Below are 24722 nucleotides of genomic sequence, written 5' to 3' on the forward strand. Positions count from 1 at the left end.
GCCGGGTTCTTTACAATAGTGACACCTGGGAAGCCCATAGTAAGTGCATCGTTGTTGTTCAGTCCCTCAATTGTGTCTGACTCTTTAAGACCCTGTAGACTGTAGCACCCCAGGCTTCCCTGTCCTTTACCATCCCCAAGTGTGCTCAAACTCATGTCCACTGAGTCAGTAATGCCATCCAACCATCTCATCCTCTGTTGCCCCCTTCTTTCAATCTTTTCCAGCATCAGGGTCTTTTCCAATGAGTCAGCTCTTTGCACCTGGTGGCCAAAGTATTGGCGCTTCAGCTTCAGCATCAGAGCTTCCAATGAATATTTAGGGTTGATTTCCTTTAGGATTGACTGGTCTGATCTCCTTGCAGTCCAAGGGACTTTCAAGAGTTTTCTCCAACACCACAGTTTGAAAGCATCAATTCTTTGGCACTCAACTTTCTTTATGGTCCAACTCTCACATCCATACATGAATGACTACTGGAAAAATCATAGCTTTGACTATATGGATATTTGTTGGCAAAGTGATGTCTCTGTTTTTTTAATACACTGTCTAGGTTTGTCATAGATTTTCTTCCAAGGAGCAAGCGTCTTTTAATTTCAAGGCTATAGTCACCATCCACAGTCATTTTGGAGCCCAAGAAAATAAAGTCTCTCAATGTTTCCATTGTTTCTCCATCTATTTGCCATGAAGTGATGGGACCGGATGCCATGATCTTTGTTTTTAGAAAAGTGAACATGAAAATCACTCAGTCGTGTCCAGCTCTTTGCAACCCCATGGACTATACAGTCTGTGGAATTCTCCAGGCCAGAATACTGGAGTAGGTAGCCTTTCCCATCTCCAGGGGATCTTCCCAACCCAGGAATGGAACCCAAGTTTCCTGCATTGCAGGCGGATTCTTTACCAGCTGAGCCACAAGGAAACCCATCCTGAGCTTTAAGCCAGCTTTTTCACTCTCCTCTTTCACCTTCATCAAGAGGCTCCTTAGTTTCTCTTTGCTTTCTGCCATTAGGGTAGAGTCATTTGCATATCTGAGGTTATTGATATTTCTCCTGGCAATCTTGATTCCAGCTTGTGTTTCATCCTGCCCAGCATTTTGCATGATGTACTTTGCATATAAGTTAAAAGAGTAGGGTGACAATATACAGCCTGATGTACTCCTTTCCCAATTTTGAACCAGTCTGTTGTTCCGTGTCTGGTTCTAACTGTTGCTTCTTGACCTGCATACAGGTTTCTCAGTAGGCAGGTAAGGTGGTCTGGTATTCCCTTCTCTTGAAGAATTTTCCACACTTTGTTGTGATCTACACAGTCAGGTGCTTTAGCGTAGTCAATGAAGCAGAAGTAGATGGTTTTCTGGAATTTTCTTGCTTTTTCTATGATCCGGTGGATGTTAGCAATTTGATCTCTGGTTCCTCTGCCTTTTTTAAATCCAGCTTGAACATCTGGAAGTTCTTGGTTCATGTACTGTTGAAGCCTAGCTTGGAGGATTTTGAGCATGATCTTGCTAGCATGTGAAATGAGTGCAATTGTGTTGTAGTTTGAACATTCTTTGGCATTACCCTTCTTTGGGGTTGGAATGAAAACTGACCTTTTCCAGTCCTGTGGCCACTGGTGAGTTTTCCAAATTTGCTGGCATATTGAGTGCAGCACTTTAACCTTTGAAATAGCTCAGCTGGAATTCCATCACCTCCACTAGCTTTGTTCCTAGTGATGCTTCCTAATGCCAACTTAACTTCACATTCCAGGATGTCTGGCTCTAGGTGAGTGATCACACCATCATGGTTATCCAGGTTGTTGAGATCTCTTTTGTATAACTTTATTTAAATCTGATGACTATCCTGAGTTAGGAAGTATTCCGTTCATTTACAGGCCAGGAAACCCAAGCTGTGAAGAGTGAGAAATCTGGCCCAATTGCTGGTTCTTGGCACTGGAGTTCTGCCTTGAGTATAGTATCTGATTCCAGAGTCTGTGTTCTCATCATTATGATTATAATTAGTTACAACTTTAGTCCATTTTTTCGTGGCTTCCTCTGTAGCTCAGATGGTTAAGAAACTGCCTGCCATACAAGAGACATGGGATTGATGCCTGGGTAGGGAAGATCCCCTGGGGAAGGGAATGGCAACCCACTCCATTATTCTGCCTGGAGAATTCCACAGACAGAGGAGCCTGGCAGGCTATACAGTCCATGGGGTTGCAAAGAATCAGAGGCAACTGAGCAGGCACACACATTAGTCCATTTAATTGTATATAAGTTGACTATTTTACCAGCAAAATTGTTGCTTGTAGTACATTAATTTGTCTTTTAGCCTATGTGAAAGAAAATGCACTTGAAGCATAGGCTTTCTCTTTCCCTGTTTTTTCCCCCTTTTTTTGTTAAATTTCCTTCCCCATCAGCAACATAGGGTCCCTCTTCCTGTTTGATGCATTAGTGACCAGGGACCTCTCACTGCTAGGGATGGAACTGGAACAGCTAAATGTTTTAAATCTCAAGCTATAATTATACACATTAATCACATGAAAAGCCATGCATAACCTATGACTTTTGAGGTATATCTGAAAATGCAACTGCACTGTTTAAATTGTGACCCAAGAAAATGTCACTGCTGAGGGTGTTTCCTGTGGAGGTAAATGTTGTTGAAACAAATATAGCACCAAATTTTCTTGTCTATGTAGCTGTGTATATAATCCTTTTATTGCTTTCCTAAGACAGCAGCTCTTGTCTCAGGCTTTTCCACTATTCTTCCCTTTTAGCTCACAACCAGCTTCATGTACCCTCTACCCCCACTCACAAATTGGGCTCGTGTACCTCTGATGGTACTTATGCTAAGATGACACCTCTGATGGTGTCACCTCATCACCATAAGTCTTTGTCTCCTGTGGTAGTAGTTTAGTCATTCAGTCGTGTCTGATTCTTTGGGACCCATAGACTGTAGCCCTCCAGGTTCCTCTGTCCATGGGATTCTCCCAGCAAGAATACTGGAGTGGGTTGCCATTTCCTTCTCCAGGGGGTCTTCCTGACCCAGGGATCGAACCTGAGGACACGTGTTTCCTGCAATTGGCAGTAGGGTTCTTTACCGCTGAGCCACCATGGAAGCCCTTTCCTCCTATACTTGTTGATAATTGTTTTGATGATACTTCTGCTTATTATCTTAACCCTTCTTTAGTTCACTAGTCAGTCTGGTGAACTTCTTTAGTTCACCAGAAGATGATAGTCCACATCTTCCAGTCTCATCACATGGTCAGCTCACTAGTAGATTCATGATAAGCTCAGCCTTGGTCTGGGAACTGAATGCTTTCATCTGATACAATGAACAGTGTTTTGTCACTTGATGATGGCTTCCCAGGCAATTATAATGTATTTCTTCGTTGTTGTTTTTATATTTTTGTGTAGAGTAAATGTCTCCAAACTTTTTTGATCATTCATTTCCATCAGCATATTTTGGGGGAGCAATTATTAACCACATATATGTATATTTATTTATGAAGTATATACATATGCTACCAGCATTAGCTAATAACTCAATTATACTATATGTTCGGGATGAAGTTCACTGTTAATGACAGTGGATATAAATCCACATTCAGAATCTTCTTGATGAGTTTGGTATTTTTTCAAGCCAAAATTTGGTTGAATTTATTATATTAATTTTGAAATGTAGCTGCCAAAAAACTTGATACTATAAGATGTGTCAGTTCTGCCATTTGCTTGTTTTCCTGCGGTTTCACTGCAAAGAACCCTGTAAAGCAACTTGGATATTTTCTATGGATCAGTTAGGAAATGACAACCCACTCCAGTATTCTTGCCTGGGAAATCCCATGGACAGAGGCAGGCTACAGTCTTTGGGGTCACAACGAGTCAGACACGACTGAGCAGCTGAGCTCAATCATGAGTTTCATTAAACCTAGGTAATATATTCAGTAACTTCTCTTAACTGAACCGAGCAAACCGCAATAAGTCATTACATGTTGACAGAGATTGACTGAGTGGGACTACCACTGCCAATCCCTGAAAATGGGTAACTCCCACCTTTCCTTGAGGACATCTGTGCTGTTCTAGGCCAAGAGATCATTCCATGGACTGGGTGCAGGATCACTCATTATATATATAAAATATGTAGAATATTAGTTTTTCTTTTTTGATTAGAACTAGGCATAAGAGGGAGAAGGCAATGGCACCCCACTCCAGTACTCTTGCCTGGACAATCCCATGGACGGAGGAACCTGGTAGGCTGCAGTCCATGGGGTCATGAAGAGTTGGACACGACTGAGCGACTTCCCTTTCACTTTTGACTTTCATGCACTGGAGAAGGAAATGGCAACCCACTCCAGTGTTCTTGCCTGGAGAATCCCAGGAATGGTGGAGCCTGGTGGGCTGCTGTCTATGGGGTCGCACAGAGTCGGACACGACTGAAGCGACTTAGCAGCAGGCATAAGAGATGTCCCCACACTTTTTACTCCTGCAGCCCAAATGGACTGGGTTGACTTTAAATATAGTCACAACCTAAAAGTTGAGAGTCATATTTTATTTGGTGGAATTTTTAGGACTTTAAGCCCGGGGAAACAGCATCTCAAGTGATCCTGAGAGAACTGCTCCGAGGTGGGGGGGAGGAGTCAGGTTATATAGAAGTTTCCAACAATAAGCAGGTGGTTTAAACATCAAAAGATTATTGTTAATTAAGGAAAACCAGATAGCTCACGAGTTTGAGCAAACTCTGGGAGTTGGTAATGTACAACCAACCGTGCTGCAGTCCATGGGGTGGCAAAGAGTTGGACGCAACTGAACTGAACTGAGGATATCTCAAGTTAAGGAATTTAGTGCTTTTCTATATACAGGAAGATGCAAGAGTCTGGGTTCACTGAAATCACTTCTTTCATTTACATCTCAGTTATCTGGGGCCAGTATCCTGCATTTTTCGCATCTCCCCCCTCCCCCATCTGCTCCGCCCCCACCCCCACCCAGCTCCTCAGTGCTCATCTAGGGAATGACTGCAGCCTGAGGGCTTCCTGGGGGACCTCCCGGCTTAGAAATTCACATTTGGAGAGCCAAAATAGCTGATGGTTGTGACTGCACGGTTTATTGATATGGCAGGAAATACTCCCATTTCTCAACTGCTTTGTACTCTCCTGGAATATACATACCCCTTGGATGCCTGGACCTCCTTTAGAAACTATCAGTTCAAGGAACAATCTCACATAGGCAAGGATTTTTCCATTTAAAAAAACCTACTCATTTCAGTTACTCAGCCATTTTATAGAAAGTGAAAGAGTTTTGAAATGAATTGTCTTTATAGAGATCCATAATTTGCAAGCAAAATCCCCACTCTACAAAATGTGAAATATTCTAAGCAACAGCTGTGAGCATTTCAAACAAGCACTACTCTTTGACAGTTCAATTGTTGCCAAGGGAAACTGAGTTGGTTTAAAAATCTTCCCTGGTCTAAATTCTGCATTTACCCTTAATCAGAAATTGAGCAAAGAAGTACTGCATGGCTGGGACACTGAATTTTTCATGAAGACTGGTATGGGAAATTTAGATGTGGAAATGCAAGTTTCTTGAAGGTGGGAGGGAGACTGGTATTCTAGCCAGTTTTATAATGCTTAGGGGAGATGGAACTTTTCAGAGCAAACACAGACACTACAGTGGCCAATCATCTGGCCAGCAGGGGAAACCCGCTTCCATCTAAGAGCACCAACTTTTTCGGCTTCCTATATTTTTACTGACAAATTTTTTTTTCATTCAAGACTCATTTTTGGGGATATGCATAGAAATTTGCAACACTTGAGTGTTAAACAACACAAACAAGAGAATTAAAAGCATTTCTTTTTCCTGCTGTTAGTTGTATGCATGGGACAGTTTTACTTACATGGAAAACATGATATAATGCCAAGTGGAAACGTTCAAAGTCTACAGAAAGGAATACACAATCAATTTTAAAGAAGAAAATGCTGGAGGGAAGTACACCAAAATGCTAACGGTAGTTGTCTCTGGGTTGAATGATTATAAATGCTTTCTTTTTTTTTTTCATTATCCAAGTTTTGAACATTTGGTACCTTGGCATTTGTACTTTTTTTTTTTCATCCTCTCAAAAGACAAATGTAGCATGCACTCGAACAGGGCAACGGTTCAAGACTATTCTCTGGTAATGCACCACTTCGGCTGTTCACTCAGTCGTGTCCGACTCTTTGCGACCCCATGGACTTCACCACTTGGCTTAGGGCTCACTAAGAATGCAACCATGTCTCTAAATATTTAATCACTTGTTCCAGCTAGAGTTAAGTGAAGCCTTCGCCACAAACTCTTTCGGATCCAACTTGCCAATTAAAAGCTCCCAAACTCCCACGGTTTGGAGCTGGGCTTCCCTGAGCTCTGTGCAGCGGGTTAGCCCAAGCGGCTGTTCTCAGTAAATGATCTCGGGGCTTAGAGACAGCGTTCCCACCTGCGCCCGCCACACCGACCTGGCCCCAACCAGGCTTGCAGCAGCTCCAGGGAGCTGACATTCAAAATAGAGGTTCAGGAAAAAGGAGACGAGGACGAGAGAGAATTCGAAGCGATATCCAACCCTTGGCCGGGTCCCAGGGGTTCGGATTTCGGTGCCAGGCCTCCCACAAGGTGGAGCGGAGAGCGACTGCTGGGGGTTTACGGCCGCGAGCCGCGAAGGGCCCATTTACACGAGCAGCGGCGCTGGTTCCCGTCGCGAGTGGACTACTCGAGCCCAGAAGGGTCAGTCTCGCGGCTGAAAGGGGAGGAATCGAGGGCCGGGGATTACCCGACCCTTGCCCTCGGAATCCTCAAGTTGCAGACGACCGCCGCCCAGAGGTTCCGCACTGCACAGAAACCCTTCGTATTTATGTCCGCTACACACCTCCCGAGCTTTAGCAGCTCCAGTTAGGCCTAGTCGCTGCAGCAGCTCTTTTCATCGGCCTACCCTACGGTTTGGCGGAAGCGGCGGCAGCGCGGCCTGAGAACGCGGCTGCATCCGGGTTCTTCTCGCCGTAGTCCAATCCTCGGTCTCCTCTCTTCCCACCCTCCTGTTTCCCCGCCCACCCCCCCCACCGCCAATCCGCGATCGGCTCTCAGCCGAACATGCTGACAGGGGAGTGAAGGCGCACGCCGACCAATGAAGCTTTTCTTCCCGTTTGAAGTTTCCAGTGAGTGGGCGCCGGAGGCGGGCGCTGCTGGCGAGAAGGTTCGGTTGCGCGTGTGCCATGGACTCAGCCGCCCGGTGATATTGACAATAGGAGAGAGAAAGGGGCATTGACGGGGACCCACCGCCGGTATCAAACTGAGGCTCTGGCAGCAGCGGCTCCAGCCCCAGCGACTCCTCCTCTTTCTCCTTCCTTCTCCTGCTGCCGCTGCGGCTTCAGTCTTCCTCCCTCCCTTCCCCCCTCCCCTCGTCGTCGCTTCTGCCGCCGGGTCCGAGGCAACGAGCAGAGGCGCCGCCCGCCGGGAATGTGAGCGAGGAGCCACCGGCGGAGCCGCAACGGGGTCGGTGCCGATTTGATGGGACGGGCCCGCGGGGGAGGATCGTGAGGCCGCTACCGCCGCGGGAGCGCTGAGGTTCAGGTCCGGTTGTGAGGCCTAGAGGCGCCGCCGCCGCGGAACCGGAGGGACGCCGCGCCGGACAGCCGTCGCCCCGGGCTCCCTGCCGCTGTCCGGACCTCCCCCTGCACGTCCCTGTCCCGCCACCCGCCCCCGCTGCGGCCCTCTCTCCAGTCTCCCGCCCCTCCGAAACCACAGATCATCTTTGGATTCTTCTCCAGAAGCTTCAAGGTAACTTCGTCCCTCCAGCCTCGCGGCTTGTCTGCTTCCTTTCCTCCTTGCTTGCCTCTTCCCCGTCCTCCTGGAGAACCCGCAGGGCACCGGCCTCGGGAAAGGCCTGGCCCGAGCTGGCGAGGGGTGCGGTGGGATGAGGCGCGGGAGAGGGAGCGTCGGTCCCACTTGTCTGATTTACCTGCAATTGCTTCTGATGTTGTCTCTCGTTCTGTTTGCCCCCTCCCCCCCTTTTTCTCCACCTTCCGGCACTGGAGGCGTATTCTTGTCCCCCTTTATCCACTGATGGAGGCGGAGGGGGGAGGAAAGGGGGATTGGTGTAGTGAGAAGGATTCTGTAGCAGCTTAGCTTCTCCAGGGCTTCGGGTAGTGGGGGGATGGGGTGGGTGGGAGCAAAGGGTGTATGTGAGCATCCCTACAGACCAACCCCTTGTCTGTCTGTCTTCTCCACCCCAGCACCCCCTTTGGATTATCCTGAGCCTTGGAAATGCCCTGTGCCTGCTGCTCAGAGGATGATAAAGCTTGGGCGCTCTAGTTCGGGGCGAAACCTGTTTCCCCGGGCTTTGCACCGACCCGCTGCAAAACACGTTCAGTTCTGCAGCGCTTTAGGGTTGAGATCCTTGACGTTTATCCTGGGCCGCGGGCATAAGGGTCAAGTGATTAAAAAAAAAAAAAATTTTTTTTTTTTTTTGCTACCAGTAACTTATCTCTATGAGACGTGAAGAATAAAGGGGAGACAAAACGAGTGATGGAGGAACAGGATATACGGAAATTTTGTGTTGTGAGGGTTACATGTAATCTAAATAACTCACATACCAGATTGGAAAAGAAAGCTGCCCCTAAATTTACAACATACAAATGTGATGTGGAGCTTCTTGTAGATGCAGTCATTATGAATTTTTAAGTGATCTTACTTCTGCAGTCATTCATGCTTTGCAATTATCTATCACATTGTATTTGAGGCTAAATTAGGTAGATTGCTAAAAAACTTTTTTTTAAAAAGAGCCAAACGGGACTTCAGCATCCCAAACCTCAGCACTATAAGGTCTTGTTTGTTCTTGATTTCTGTTTTTGTTCTTTTTGCTCTGTCAGAATTCTGCTAATCCAGGTAACTTTTTATTCTCACACGTTCAGAAAGAAACTCCCTTACTCTTTTATTTAGAGGTTAAAAACCACTCGTTAGGTAGGGATGCCAGGTGAGTGATTGCATTTCAGCATTTCCACTATGTGCCTTATTTCTATTAAAGACTGCCATTTATTTTACATGGGGCATGGTGGAGCCTCTGTGCCATGGAAATGAGGGCATCTGTTTAAATTGGTGAATGAAACTGAGCTTAATGCTTGTTACTTTTAGGAAATAGCCTTCATTTTAATAATTTGAGAAGGTTAAAGAAAATCTCAAGGAACTGTTCTGTTCCATTAGTTTGATGGAATGAAAATTAATATTTGATGATGAACTTCAAGGGAACTCAACTTTGTTGTCTAAGTAGGCTGTGAATTTAGGTTCTTACGTCAATTTTGGTGCACAATTTTCATCATAGTTTTTAAGCTTTAGTAACATCAGATGGCTTCTTTCAAAAAGACTTCTTTGAAATGATTTTAATTATGCCCTTTATGTGTTCTGTTTAAAGTAATCTAGCCTGTCTTCATTGGTGGTATGGTGTCGTTTATCTTAGCTAGGACATTGCATTAAAAAGTCATGCCTTGTTAGTTCAGAAATTGTAAATTTCACCTTGCTGTGATCCATTGGTGTAGATTCTTGAAGTACCATAAGGATTTCAACTCCAGAGCCCATTCATAATATTAAATATCTTGGGAAAATGTATCGATGGAAGTTTTCCAGTTGCAGAATAGCTCCAAAATTAATTTAGGATCTCAAGATGAGAAGAGCTGTGCAGTTAAAAAATGAGTACGTGGCTTAGAAGAGTTTTTTCAGGTATAAACGAACATCTTTACCGCATATTGTAGAAGCAGCACAAGGCATTAGCATTACAATATTGTTTATATAGTACTTATATTCTATTTTCCACCAAGTTTTTCTGTTTTCCCATTGAATATAGAACTGTCAATTGATTTTGCTTTTTTCCCCCCATATTCCCATTTTCAAAAAAAGTGTGTGGGAGTTTTAGAATTTGTGTAACTCACTTGTTTGCTTCCACCTTGGGGGTATGTGGATGATACTTCTTTCTCTTCAGTAGGGATATGTCCTCAGCACCAACTACTCCTCCATCAGTGGATAAAGTAGACGGATTTTCTCGGAAGTCCGTCAGAAAAGCCAGACAGAAGAGGTCGCAAAGTTCCTCACAGTTTAGGTCTCAAGGCAAGCCTATTGAGTTAACACCTCTGCCGCTGCTAAAAGGTAAGGCTCATGACCAGGTGATGGATTCCTTTTCAATTGATCTTTTTATATCTGTATATAATTTTCTTTTTGTAAGTTCCATATTTGTTAAAATTCTTTGTTGCAAGTTGAAGGAATGGGAGACTTTTCAAACATGTTTTAGACAAGTTACTGGTCTGTGACCAGGTATACCCACTCCCCCTTTTAGAGGGCTCCGTTGAACCTAAATAGCCATGGACAGATGAAAAAAAACTTATTATCAGGAGTATCTCTAACATTGATAAATAGAAAAACTAAACGCCATAGAAACTTTAAGATGTCTGGGTCTGTGTTTTTCTTTTTTCCTTCTGTTGAGATTTAGATGTATACATTGTATGCAATGACACCTATAAATTGTACAATCTTAATCACAGGAAGTAGTAGAGGATATGGTACCATTAACTTACATGTAGAAAATGATACTTGAAATAATTCATTTTTTCAAATTGAGAAAAAATGGTCGGTAATTGATTACCCGCATTCTTGTTTTCAGATAGTACAAACAGGAAATGGATTTGATGATCATTCTTGTTTGTGGAATTAATTATGGATAAGTTCTTATGAGAACTGTTTTTTTTCTAAATTAGACTTTATTCTCAAAGGAAATTAAAAAACTTGGTTTCCTTTAAGCTCAAAGGAAATAAAAAACTTGGTTGCTAGTTAGTGCACATTTATTTCTATAATGATTTGTGAAATTGTTACAAAGGTATTATAAGAAAGGTATCATAAGAAAAGCTGGAGTGGGACTAGAAAATATAGCGGAGGATATTTCAAGCTTCTGTTTTTCCCATAGGAATTTATGCTTATGTTTTTCCCAGTGTAAACTTGAAGTTGGTGGACATGAAATGAATATTGATTACTGTAGAGATGATATATCTACAGTTAATGAAGATAAGCTCATATGAGTTTGGTGGAGAGAATTTTTTACTAAAGATTTTGTTGGTAAAAATGAAAATAGTCTTTATAAGACTTTGAAAGAAAAATGAAAGAAAAACTTGCTAGGGATAAAAGTAGCCATGCTTGAACTACAAAGTTGGGAGGTATATTTGGGTTCTTTACTAATTTATTTACTCTGAAATGGACAGGTGATAACTACTATCATCTCTGTCTTGCAAAGAACTTTATTCTGAGGAAGCAGTTTAAACTTTCTTAGAACAGATTTAAACTTTGTTGTATTAATTTCTTGGGGTCCATGGTAAACATTTAAATTGGAATTTAACTGACCACTCAGAGCCATGATGTTGGGTCTTGTGAGTAGTGAAAGAGGCATGCATGAGGCAGATTTGGCTCATGTTTCAACACTTTGTTGTTTCTTACCTTATTTTAAAAAATGCGGTAAAATATGTATAACATAATGTTGGTCATCTTACCTGTTTTTAAGTATGCATTAGGCATGGCATTTACCTTTGCGTTGTGAAGGCATCCATCCCCATCTCTCATCTCCAGGACTTTTTCATCTTTCCCCAACTGAAATCGTGTGTCCATTAAATAAATACTGCCTCCCCATTTCCTCTGCCCCTAACCTCTTTGCAGCCCTCATTCTACTTTCTGTCTGTGAATTTGAATACTTCAGGTATCTTGTGTAAGTGGAATCCTACAATATTTGTCTCTCTTGTGGTTGGCTTATCTCCCTTAGTGTAATGTCCTGAAGATTCATCCATGTTGTAGCATGTGTCAGAAGTTCTTTCCTTTTAAGGCTGATTAATATTCCATCACACATACACACACACACATTCACTCACGCACACAAAACTTACGTTTTTCCACCTTTTGGTTATTGAGAATAATGCTGCTATGAACATGGGTGTATAAATATGTTTGAGTCCCTGTTTTCACTTCTTTTGGGTATATACCCAGAAGTGGAACTACTAGGTCATATGTTTAATTTTTTGAGTAATTGCCATGCTGTTTTCCACAGCAGCTGCACCATTTTACATTCCTACCAGCAGTGCCCAAGGCTTCTTCCAGTTTCTACGCATTCTCACACTTACTCTTTTCTTTTTTTGATAATAGCAATCATAATGTGCATAAAGTGGTAGTTATTGTGGTTTTTATTTCCCTAATGATTAGTGACACTGAGCATCTTTTCATGTGTTTATTGGCTATTTGTATTTCTTTTTCTCGTGTTTTAAACGTACTCCAGTAGTACTGAAAAATTTCCAAGATTTCTACTCCCCAAAAATGTGATTTTTGTGAACTTGTATATTTTGCCAGCATAGGAGCATTGGAGAGCAACAAGATCATATAATACTAGATACACCTGCAAGCTTAATTCCAGACAGACTAAAAGTGATTCTTGTGTAATAAGCACGTTTTGGGAAAATATTTAGGAAGCATTGCGTAAGATAGATTTCCATAGCTGTAGAATAACAAAGAAGTAACAGTCATTTACAGATTTTAGAAATGTGTGTATGTTCTTGATGATTATAGTGAATGTAGAGAGTTTGTTGAATGACATTTGTTGTTCTTACAATGGATTAACTTTTGTTTGTGTGGCTTCTTACAACTTTAGGAAGTGGTTTATGAACATAATGAAAATGTAAGATGAATTTCTTTTCTTTTTTTGCCATTTCCTTAGGAAAAACCAGAATAAATTATATATGCATGGCAAAGGCTAGCTACTGATTTAATTTTCTATAGAATTGTTTTGACTGACTTGGAAGGCTTGAGTTAATTTTATTTGGGGGTGTAATATAAAGTACAGTTGAATTTTGGGGGTTGCTTTAAAGAATAAAGTAAAAACATGTCCTTAAGTTCTTTAATTTTAGGGGAGTTTGAAAATGGAAATTGTATAAACATCGTAATTATGAAACATTTTTAACATAATTTTTGAAAGCTCAAAAATTAGGTATTCATTAATGATCACTTATTTTGTGTGATTGCCCTATAAAAATGTTTATTATAGACATCATAGTATTTGAGTGACTTGGCTCAGACGGTAAAGCGTCTGTCTACAGTGTGGGAGACCTGGGTTCGATCCCTGGGTTGGGAAGGTCCCCTGGAGAAGGAAATGGCAATCCACTCCAGGACTATTGCCTGGAAAATCCCATGGACAGAGGAACCTGGTAGGCTGCAGTCCATGGGGTCGCAAAGAGTCGGACACGACTGAGCGACTTCAATTCACTTCATAAGTAACACTACCATTATTGCCTAGCATTTTAAAAGTCTCTTTATTTGCAGAACTGTAAAAAAGTGAAAGGAAACTTTCATCTCTTTTGCTCTTTTTCCAATAGGTGGGGTTTTGAAATTTGTATCAGTGATTTTATTTTCTGCAGAAAGCAGCACCAGCACGTAGTTCTGTCTGTGTTAATATATTAGAGTGACCTGGCTTTTCCTGCAATTGTGAAATTGCAGGATAGACCTTGACATATAGACATCTGAATTTTCTCCATGAAGTACTTCTGCAAGTATTTTCAGAAGGTTCTAAAGTTTTTAAGCTTGAAGGACTTTTCCTCATTTTCCTGGTAAGGGAAATTCAGTAGTGGTTGAGTGCCTTATGAGCGTCATAAGAAAGTAAAGACTTCGATGCTTTCTGGGTACCTGCACAGCAGGACATGAAGCAGACTTTGACAGGTACCTAGGACGAGATAAACACTTAGGCAGATACACACACACACACCCATGAATAATAATTGCAATAATAATAATAACTACTAGGAGGTATTATCTGGTTAAGTGGTTTATGTTCTCCACCCACTCCTTATTTCCTTCTCTTTTTAACTTTAAACGATTATATAAACTTAGATTTGAGGGAAATGTTTTTGAAAACTACCACCTTTTTGAAAATGTGATCATAATGAAAGTGGCATCATTGTTGCTAGGCTCACAATTCATCATACATTTCTGAGGCATTTTGCTTATAGTTTGAACAGTTGGTATCAAACATTACAAAAACTTTGATGCCTGGAGGTGCTGTTCGGCAGAAAGAAACTCTTTGCCTCTTGATATTGAAACCTTTAGATGGGTAACATTTCTGTGACACTCATTCTCTGAATTTTTTTTTTTAACTTTAGGCTAATGATTCAGCATACATTTTTATTTTATAGGGTGACAGTTTGTAAGGACTTAAATAATTTCAAGTTAAAATTAGTTTTTGTGCTTTTGAAATTGTTAGATGGGATAATTCCTCTCTTTCATTTGTATCTGGTTTGTGTAGTGTATAGGAAAATGCAGATAGAATTCCCAGTTTTTATAATGGTCTAGGGCTCTAAACTGTATTTATGATGAGAATGATTGCCTAAGAAATAGCGTCCTTGATTTTAGTGTTCACCTTCCTCTGTGGAGGTTAAGCTACAATGTTGCATGGGAGGAGGTACATAGGCTTTGTTTCCTGCAGGAGTTCTAGCTAACTTCTAGCTTTGTTGCCCAGGGCAAGTGAGTTAATTTCAGAAAGCTTGTTTTCCATATCTATCAAATGGGAATGACAGTAAAAATCAAGAGATATGGCAATACCACATCCAATACATTACTAACTATTGTCACTTAACTGAGATTTCAGAAGTTACATATGAATAATGTGAAATTATTATTTGACCTTTTATATTTTCATAGCAAAAAGTTGAAACTGGAAATGTCTCTGAAAATTAGGAAACAAGAGCATAGTTTTGTGGTCATGAACCTCTTTCAACCCCCAAATATGAAGAAACAGTGTGCAAATATGTTGACTTTAATAGACTAGTTATTTTAAATATCTTTATCTGAAGATTTTTTTATCTTCTGCATTGGTATCCTGCCACATATTTGAGTGTAATGCTTTTTTATTTTTTAATTTACTAGTGTTTTGAATAGATAGTAGAGTTATATGGTTCAAATTTTGAAAAATACAAAAGGATATGTAATGAAAAATCTTCCTTCCAAGTTGGTTTTCCTAATTAGTTCCCCTTCCCAGAAACAGGCAGCCATAATATACTTGTATTGTAGGCATAGGCTTTTTTAAACCCTTGATTTAATTTGAAATGCACTGAACAGACTGAAATTATATGCACATTTTATATGCATATGTCCATTTTTTTTTTAAATGGGAGGATTGTATAGCATTTTTCAAATTCTTGAAGGGGTATTGGAATCAAAAAAGGTTAAGAATCATTGATCTAGTGATCTAGTTTGTACCTTAGATTAGTGATGTATATTCTTTATTTTCTTTTCCATTATGATTTATTACAAGATATTAAATATAATTCCCTGTAGGGCCTTGTTATTTCCTTGTTTTATAGTAGTTTAAATCTGCTAACCCCAAACTCCTCTAATTTATTACCCCCCTCCCTTTTCCCCCTTTGGTAACCATGAGTTTTTCTTCTATGTCTGTGAGTCTGTTTCTGTTTTATAATTTGTGATTGATGTATATTCCTTAGGCAACTAAATTGTAGTGTGTGTGTATGTTATGTGTGAATGGTTTTAAAAAAATAATCATAAGCCTTGCTTTTGAACCAGAGAACATCTGTAAGTTAATAGGTGTTATGTTCAGCTTTGCAGCCTTTGAAGCAACGTGGTAATATTTTTCTTTGGGAGAAGAAATTATAAGATTTTGCACAAAACCAAATCTCAAATTACACTGTTATCATGTGTGAAAGATTACAGTAGTTGTAGTGAAGAGGTATTTCATTCACTTTTAGGTGGGAATTTATCTTTCTTTATACATATATGTATAAATCTCTCTCTCTGTTTATATATACATATATGTATATCTGTATATCTATATATAGCTAACTATGTCTATATCTAGCCTAATAGTCTGTTTCTGTAGAATAGAGAAAATTCCTGTACAGAGTCTACGTGGGCCAATATAAATTGAGAGTAAGCATTCCTAATTTGTGAATGATTTAAAAGTAGAGTGGCAGCTTGCATTCATATTCATCCCATCTGAGTATGATAATTACTGCTTAATTCTTAACCTAGGGTTCATGGATTTCTGTTTGGGGATAGGGTGTATGTGTTATAGACGGGCTTCAAGGTTCTAAGAACCTCCTAAAATTTTATGTAAAATTTCTGTGTATGTGCTTGTTTTTTTTTTTTGAGGACAGAGTTCATTGCTTTCATCAGATTCTCAAAAGATATAGTAATCATTACTGCTCTTTCCCCAGAGTTAAGAGCTGGCTTACACTAAAAGATTGGGAAATTGTTATTATTATTACTGTTTTTCCTGTGTATCAGGTTAGCTTTGTGTGTGCACAGATGCATTGGATACTTATCAGTAAATATTGTAAGCTTTAAACAGAATTCATCATAAAGTGGGTCTCTCCAGGATATAATCCATCCAAGAAATAAAAATGAATTAAATTGTGAAATAAAACCTCTCATAAGGTGAGGTGGTCCTTTTCTACTTAGAACTTTCTTCTTTTTGTATCATTTTTCAAATTTCAGCTCAGATGGGACCTTCTTATGGACCATCCTGCATCCCTTTAAAAAATAATCTTTGACATTTATATCATTTTATTGTTTTTTAGCATCATATTTATAACCTGAAATTATTTTATCTTTGTTCACTTGTATGTTATCTGTTTCTCATCCCCCATGAGAATGTAATATTTAGTGTGAATACCTTGTTTCGCTTATCTCTAGGGCCTAGATCAGTTTGCCTCATACATAGTTGGTATTCAGTAAGCATTTGTTAGCAAATGAATGAACACTGTTAGATCACAACATTGAGATTATTAGTAATAGCAGTATAGACATTTGTTTTTCCTTTCTAAATATTAAAATTCTTCCCCTCAAATCCAGGCCATGCAGATTTTAACTAGTAATTTACACAAAATAGTAAACTTGTTTAATGAAGATTTTTCAGTTTTAAAGGATCAAATTGCTAAGTGCTCACTTAAAATGCTGAGAATGGGTTTATGTTCTGTGTAATTCTGCGTGTTTCAGGTTAAAAACAGAAGTGGTATCTTGTGGAGAGAGAATAGAGTGGATTATATGTAAGGTAGACTAAGAGTCATTCCTTTTACTTAGGGGATTCATCACTTTGATTTTGCACAAGTTAAGATATTAAGTACAATGAAATTTCTTTTTTCTGCTGGAGTTTGGGGACTGAATTATGGGCTGATCAGATCATCAGATGTTCTTTCTTAATATAGTTTGAGAGAATGTCTGATTTATAATGGACTTTCAGAGCAGTGTTTTATGGTCAAATTTTCTCATCTTTAAAACTTTCATTTTATAATAATGTTAACTCTTAATATTAATTAGATTTTGTAGTACTTGAAAAAGAACAGTAAAGTTTCCCCATATTCCATAAAGGCTAACTAAAGTAATTCTTTGATTTGTTTGCCAATGACATTCTCTTTTACCACTTAAAAATACTTTTCTGCTTTTGGTATTGTAACATTTTATTTAAAACACCAGGGATCTTATTTTTATTTTATAGTACAATTATGCATAAAGAACTTATGCATATGTTAACTGTATATTATTATTGTTACCTAATATATAAAAGTATATACCTAACATACGTTACTTGAGGGAGGCAGTTACCCTCCCTGAGGTAAGAATGGTCTCTGGGGTCACACACACGTAGGTTTGAATTCCAGGTCTTTCACAGCCATGTGATTTCTGAGCATTGGCTTTATATCTTCAAAACTGGGAGTGTATTAGAACCCACCTAAGAGAGTCAGATTAAGTACCATCAGGCAGGTAAAACATTTTGCTCAGTGCTGGGGACATTGTAGGAATTGAAGAGTATTAACTATCACAATTATGGTAAGAACTGCATAGTAGAAAATGCTTACCAGTGTACTCAGTTGATTTTTTATTTAATTCATTACATGGATTATTTCTACTTAGGTAGAAAGATATGGAGTGAGTGGAGCTATGAGAATTAGACTTTAAAAGCAAAAGAGGGAACTGGTTCTTGTGGAACAATCTCAGCATTATTGTTGTCAGTTTGAAACCAACTTCTCATTTCAGGAGTAAAGAAGATGGCTAATGTGATTATTTTCAAGGGAAATTCCATTTGTGGAGAGTTACCCAGGAGAAACTATTGTTAGGTAAACTAATTTTGGAAGCTGTCTAGTAGGACAGGATTTACAAACTTTTTTTGTGATCGCTTACTCCTGTCAGTAAAAATAACATATATTTCTGTTTATATATTATATATATATACATGTGCTATTATGTAAATATATAATGCACGTTAAGAACATACACAGACATAGAAAATTAAAAAGGATGATACTGAAAAATATAATGTGTAGATGTTCTTAATACTTCATTTTTTAACCTCCTTTTTCCTTGCCCGCCCTCCCAGCACATTCACTGGCCTTGGCATCTCTTTATTTTGATGTTTTGCTTTAAAAAGAGAACCTTCTTTTTAGGTTTTGAGCCTTGTTAAATTTATAGCATTTTGTTTTGAGCCAGAAAGAGTTAACACGGAACCCAGATGTGGAGAGTTGAATGTGAACACTTCTTTCTTTATCTTGAGGTTTTTGAGTTTATTGCACCTTAAAGAAACAAAATCTAAATGGACGATTTTGCCAGTTTGAATATTGTAGATGGTTTCTTGTTGAGGGCTCTTTGCTGTTGATGGGTAGGTTTCACAGGGCTTGTGAATTTAACCCTCGTGAAATTCCAGGCAGTATTTTGTGTCTCTGTGCAGATTGACATTTTTCTGGGCATAGGGTTTAGAGTGTTCATCAGATTCTCAAAAGGAGTTTCTCCCAAAGGCTAGCTAGCGACCATTGCCTTGGGTAGTGGGTGTCCATTTGCTTAGAGCAGAGAGAGAATTTGTCGTATGACCCCTTTCTATAGAAGGGAGATCTCATGTCAAGAGATTTCTCCTGCCTATGTCTTCTGATTTTTAATTCTTTTTGGTTTCAAACAGAATTTTAAAAGATGTTTGAAGTTAGAAGTTGCTACGTGACTCCAGTGTGGTTGGTTGGAAAATTTTTGATCAGTGTCTTTTGAAAAATTAAGATGAATGAATGTAACTACCATTGGTAAAATTGAGAGTGCCTGTAAAACAGCATTTTCTCTGGAACAGTTTTAGACCAGGAAGAAGTTGGGTGGAGAAGCTCAGGTTATCTTTGCTGGTGAAGAAATAATTTAGTAACCAGTGAAGCAGAAGAGAAGCACTCTCTCTTGGTTCTGCCCTATGTCGGGCGACGTACCACATGGTGTTGCATTGATGCTTCGCAACAACCCGAAGAGCATGGGATGTTTGCCTTTGGCAGAGGGTAGAGAGAGCCCGAGTTGGGGCCCCAAGCCCATCTGGTTTCAAAGCCAAGGCCTTCTCCATTATATGCATTAGTGGTAGATGAACACAGGTGGGCCCTGGACCTAACAACTTTGTTGCTCATGCTATGCTAAGATGACTTCCTAAGTGAATCATCTTACTGCCTCTTGTAAGAACCCTGAAAATTGTGAGGAGATGAGGTGATGAGAAAGAGAAGCAGAGAATAGAAAAGCAGGGAGCCGCCAGGCTGGGAGGAGCACTGCGGTGATGGAGAAGAGTCGAGGAATTAGTAGCAGGCCTTCCAGACTCAGCTCCTTGGAAACGCCAAGGCAGTGCCACCAAGAGGCAGACAGAAAGGGTAGTTGGTACCTCACGGTGGCAGGGAGAGGGAAGATGCCTCCCTGGACCCCTGTTGTCACTGTCACCGTGAAGTCCAGATAGTTAAGAGTTTGATAAACAGGTAGCACTCTTGCCATGGTGGGTTTTTTTTTCTTTTTTCTTTTTCTGGCTGCACAGTGGCATGTGGGATCTTAGTTTCCTGACCAGGGATTGAACCTGCACCCACTACAGTGGAAGGGTGGAGTCTTAACCTCTGGACTACCAGGGAAGTCCCTGGCAGTGTTTGTTTTTTTTTTTAACCATTCATCTTCCCATCTTTGGGAAGTAGCATATTGTAGGAAAGGGTCTTGGGTTCAAGCCTCGGGTGATAATTCTAGCTTTGTGAATTGAGATCAGGTATTTAACCTCCTTGGAGCTTCAGTTTCCACTTTTGTAAAGGGGGACTCGTACATCCCAAGGTGGTTGTGAGGAATGAGTTCGTGTGGGTAAACTGCTAATGTGTGGTTGGTGGCTTAATAAATAGTCCTTTGCTTGCTTTCTGTTTGCCATTGATCTTTCTTTGAGTCACTCCTGTGGGCCTGCATCATGTTTCAGAGTACACAGTGTTGTGAAGGAAGAGATCTGGCAAAATTCCATCCATTTATGTAGGCACCATGAAAGACTTTTTGTCTTTTTTAAAAATTTTACTTATTTTTAATTGGAGGATAATTACTGAACAATGTATTGGTTTCTGGCATGCATCAGTGTGAATCAGCCATAGACACACACATGTCCTCTCCCTTTTGAACCTCCCTCCCACCCCATCCCACTTCTCTAGGTTGTCACAGACCAATGGGTTGACCTCCCTGCACCATACAGCAAATTCCCACTGGCTATCTATTTTACATAAGGTAATATATATGTTTCAATGCTGCTCTTTCAATTTCTCCCCCCTGCCCCACTAGCTGTATCCGCAAGTCAAAAGACTTTTATCTTAAGGTGAGGTTACATCTTAATATAATTAATTTGTGGTTACCAGTGTCTGGAACATGGTTCAAAGTAAAACATTAAAGCATGAAAAAGAACTTGGAGAAAATTGGGACTTGCTACCATTTCAGGAAAAGTGCTATCTTCTGACAGGAAAGATACAGGCTTTGAAATTAGCCTTTCACTGAAACATGCCCAGAAGACCCCCTCCATTGAGGGATTGCACCTTAACCATACCTTATAAGGGTATACAGTGAGGGTTCAGCGTGGTTCCAGGCTCCCAAGGAGCTCTCAGTGTATTCTTACATTAGCAGTTTGGAAATCATGGCCAGACTGTACCTTCCACATTGTAAAATTGTAACACTTTTTTTGAATGAGTATTTTGAAATTTAAGGACATTTGTAGCAAAAATGATGCTTCTTTTAAGGGATAGAAGGCTGTTTCAACCTTTTGACTCATCTTTTCAGAAAGTTATAGTGATGAATCAGAAGGACTGGTGTTTTACCTTAATTTGTGAGCAAAAGTCAAAATGACTTGAAAGCACATTGATACAAGGGACTTTCTAAAAGTAAAAGGAAGTTTCAGTACTCTCCGTTCCACCTTGTCTTCCATGCATCCATTAATGTTTGCCTCTTCAGCTACATCTACACGTGATAGAACCAACTGTTATTTTTAATGGTACCTAGTGATTTAGTCGGAGACGGCAATGGCACCCAACTCCAGTACTCTTGCCTGGAAAATCCCATGGACAGAGGAACCTGGTGGGCTGCAATCCATGGGGTCGCTAAGAGTCGGGCACGACTGAGCGACTTCCCTTTCACTTTTCACTTTCATGCATTGGGGAAGAAAATGGCAACCCACTCCAGTATTCTTGCCTGGAGAATCCCAGGGACGGGGGAGCCTGGTGGGCTGCCGTCTATGGGGTCGCACAGAGTCGGACACGACTGAAGTGACTTAGTAGCAGCAGCAGCAGCAGTGATTTAGTAATGGCAACCCACTCCAGTATTCTTGCCTGGAGAATTCCATGGACTGTAGCCTACCAGGCTCCAGGCTACTGTTCATGGGATCGCAGAGTCGGATACAACTGAGTGACTTCACTTCACTTCAGTAATTTAGAAGGGCTTTCCTGGTGACTCAGAGGTAAAGAATCTGCTTGCAATGTAGGAAACGTGGGTTCGATCCCTGGTTGGGGAAGATCCCTGGAAAAGGAAACGGCAACTTACTCTAGGGCTTCCCTCATAGCTCAGTTGGTAAAGAATCCACCTGCAATGCAGGAGACCCTGGTTCGATTCCTGGGTTGGGAAGATCCTCTGGAGAAGGGATAGGCTACCCACTCCAGTATTCTTGGGTTTCCCTTGTGGCTCAGTGGGTAAAGAATCTGCCTGCAATATAGGAGACCTGGGTTCCATCCCTGGGTTGGGAAGATCCCTGGAGAAGGGAAAGGCTACTCACTCCAGTATTCTGGCCTGGAGAATTCCACGGACTGTATAGTCCATGGGGTTGCAAAGAGTTGGACGTGACTGAGTGATTTTCACTTCACTAGTGTTCTTGCCTGGGAAATTCCATGGACAGAGGAGCCTGGTGGGCTACGGTCCCTGGGGTCCCAAAGAGTCGAATATGACTTAGGGACTCAACAACAGCAGCAACAACAGTGATTTAGAAATAAAATACATCTCACTTTAAGAAAGGATTCACTGGTGGCTCAATTGGTAAAGAGTCTGCCTTCACGGTGAGAGACCTAGGTTTGACCCCTGGGTCAGTATGATCCACTGGAGAAGGAAATGGCAACCTACTCCAGTACTCTTGCCTGGAAAATCCCATGGATGAAGGAGCCTGGCAGGCTACAGTCCATGGGGTCACAAAGAGTCGGACATGACTGAGTGACTTCTCTTTCCTTTTCTTTGCTATGCTAAGTCACTTCAGTCGTGTCCGACTCTGTGTGACCCCATATATGGCAGCCCACCAGGCTCCCCCATCCCTGGGATTCTCCAGGCAAGAACACTGGAGTGGCTTGCCATTTTCCTTCTCCAGTGCATGAAAGTGAAAAATGAAAGGGAAGTCGCTCAGTCGTGTCTGACCCTTAGCATGCACTGCAGCCTACCAGGCTCCTCCATCCATGGGATTTTCCAGGCAAGAGTACTGGAGTGGGGTGCCATTGCCTTCTCCTCCTTTTCTTTAAGACAGCTTAAAGATGTTTTAATCAATAACAGTTAAGATGAAGTTCTAAAACTCAGTCACTTCAGTCTGGGATGTGACTGGATCTTGGAGGTCTGTCTATAACTTTTCAGGTATGAGGAATCTTGGTGTAACCTTTGGTTGTTGAGAAAAGCTTGTGCTTTACTACCTAAACTTAGTTATTTCTTAAAGATTTGAATAGAGCTATATTTTATTGTGTTTAGACTTATCACTTAACATTGTAAAAGGCATTTTAGCTAACGGTGGAATTTATTTAGGCATTTCTGGTTTAGTGGTATGTTCTAGAAATGGTGTATACTTTAAATACCCTTGGCTTATGAGTGGTAGGTCCTGTACTCATGCTCTTGAATTTCGGTGAGATCTGAATGAAATAAATTGTGTGCAGGTATTTTTCAATGTGTATATGAAGCAAATACCTATGAAAAGAGTCTGCATTTGACCTGGCTAAATCAGTCACATCCATGGGACTTAAATTCTCATTTTTGAAGTTGTTTTGTGGGCTGTTTAATTAATTTCATTCATTTATTCCTTCATTCATTCATCAGATTTCTACTTTGTGGTGTGATGTACTAGGCACTGTCTTGGGAACATGGTGATGAGCAAAACAAGAAGACTGATGAGGTGCTTCTTCTCAAAAGGCTATTGTAGCTGGAAGTCAGAGACTGATGGAGCTCTTCAGGTTGTTGGGCCAAATAATTAAGGCTACGTTAAAGTTTGTCCTTGATCCTGAGGGTATTTGTTGTCTGTTGTTGTTTAGTTCTGTGACCCCATGGACAGTAGCCCGCCAGGCTCCTCTGTTCATGGGATTTCCCAGGACATTTCCTTCTCCAGGGGATCTTCCCAACCCAGGGTGTTTCCTGCAATGGCAGGCAGGTTCTTTACTATTTAGCCCCCTGGGAAGCCCAGGGGTATTTGTACATAGCTGTAAATATACAATGATAGAATATATACATCACCCATAAATAAACCTCCTACTCAGTCAGTCACGAGGAGTATTTTCCCCTCACGTTTATATATTCCCTTAAAAAAAAAAAGTCATTTATTTGTTTGGCTGCATTGGGTCTTGGTTGTGTCATATGGGGTCTTTTGTTGCAGCCCACGGACTCTCTAGCTGTGGTGCTCGAGCTCTGGAGCTCACTGATTCAGTAGTTGGGGCTTGTGGGCTTAGTTGCCTTGCAGCATGTGGGGATCTTCCTGGGCCAGGGTTCAAACCCGTGTCCCCTGAACTGGCAGGCAGTGAGCCACTAGGGAAGTCCTTCATGTTTAAATATTCTTGTGTTATGCTTTAACTTTTTTTTGGTTACATGTGATGATTAATAGCATTGTAATTATTTTGAGGTAGTCTTATTATTGGAGTTGGAATTTTATAAAGTTCTTTTTCTTGTCATGGTAACATCATGCTTGTCATTTTCTGACACTGAGGTTTCTTTGAAAACAAATCACTTAATCATTACTTGCTTTTTAAAAATTTTTACCAGTTTACTTTCAGACTATAAACATGAAATGTACAAAATGGAAAAAAAGTCCTTTTAAAACTAAATAAAGTCCACTTGTAGGTCCACCTACATGCTCTATAGATGGCACTGTGTTATTAAAGTGCGTGGTTTTAAGTTTTCATGTTTTAATTCACTCTGTTATGAACTGCTGCTTGGAATAGTGGGGGACATGATACAGTAGATTTAATTCATTAATAGAAGAAAGGTTTAGAAAGATTAGAGCTAGATGTACTGTCAACACCACTTGAAGCTCATTAAATGAGAATGTAAGCAACAGTGAACCACAGTTAGGCAAAGCAATTAACACTGGTAAGCATTATGGTTACTGTGAAGATTGGGAAAAACAAATAATGGAAAGTATTTTAAATTTGACAGATTGAATGAAGTTAAAAATTGAATCCACCTCTTTATCACTTGCTAATTT

The 24722-nt window shown here is 40.6% G+C and overlaps 1 protein-coding gene across 1 annotated transcript in view; it reads left to right on the forward strand.

Moving 5' to 3' along the window:
- The first annotated feature begins 7695 nt into the window (after positions 1–7695).
- PPP2R5E (protein phosphatase 2 regulatory subunit B'epsilon) overlaps positions 7696–24722 on the forward strand; it is a 154315-nt gene continuing 137288 nt past the window's right edge. Inside the window, exons 1-2 of the mRNA XM_068966008.1 lie at positions 7696–7762; positions 9957–10120. Coding sequence (XP_068822109.1) covers positions 9964–10120 — 157 coding nt within the window. The 5' untranslated portion in view covers positions 7696–7762; positions 9957–9963. The remainder of the gene's footprint in view (positions 7763–9956; positions 10121–24722) is intronic.

Source organism: Capricornis sumatraensis, chromosome 2 (assembly GCF_032405125.1).
Source record: "Capricornis sumatraensis isolate serow.1 chromosome 2, serow.2, whole genome shotgun sequence".
In the NCBI taxonomy this organism is placed as follows: domain Eukaryota; kingdom Metazoa; phylum Chordata; class Mammalia; order Artiodactyla; family Bovidae; genus Capricornis; species Capricornis sumatraensis.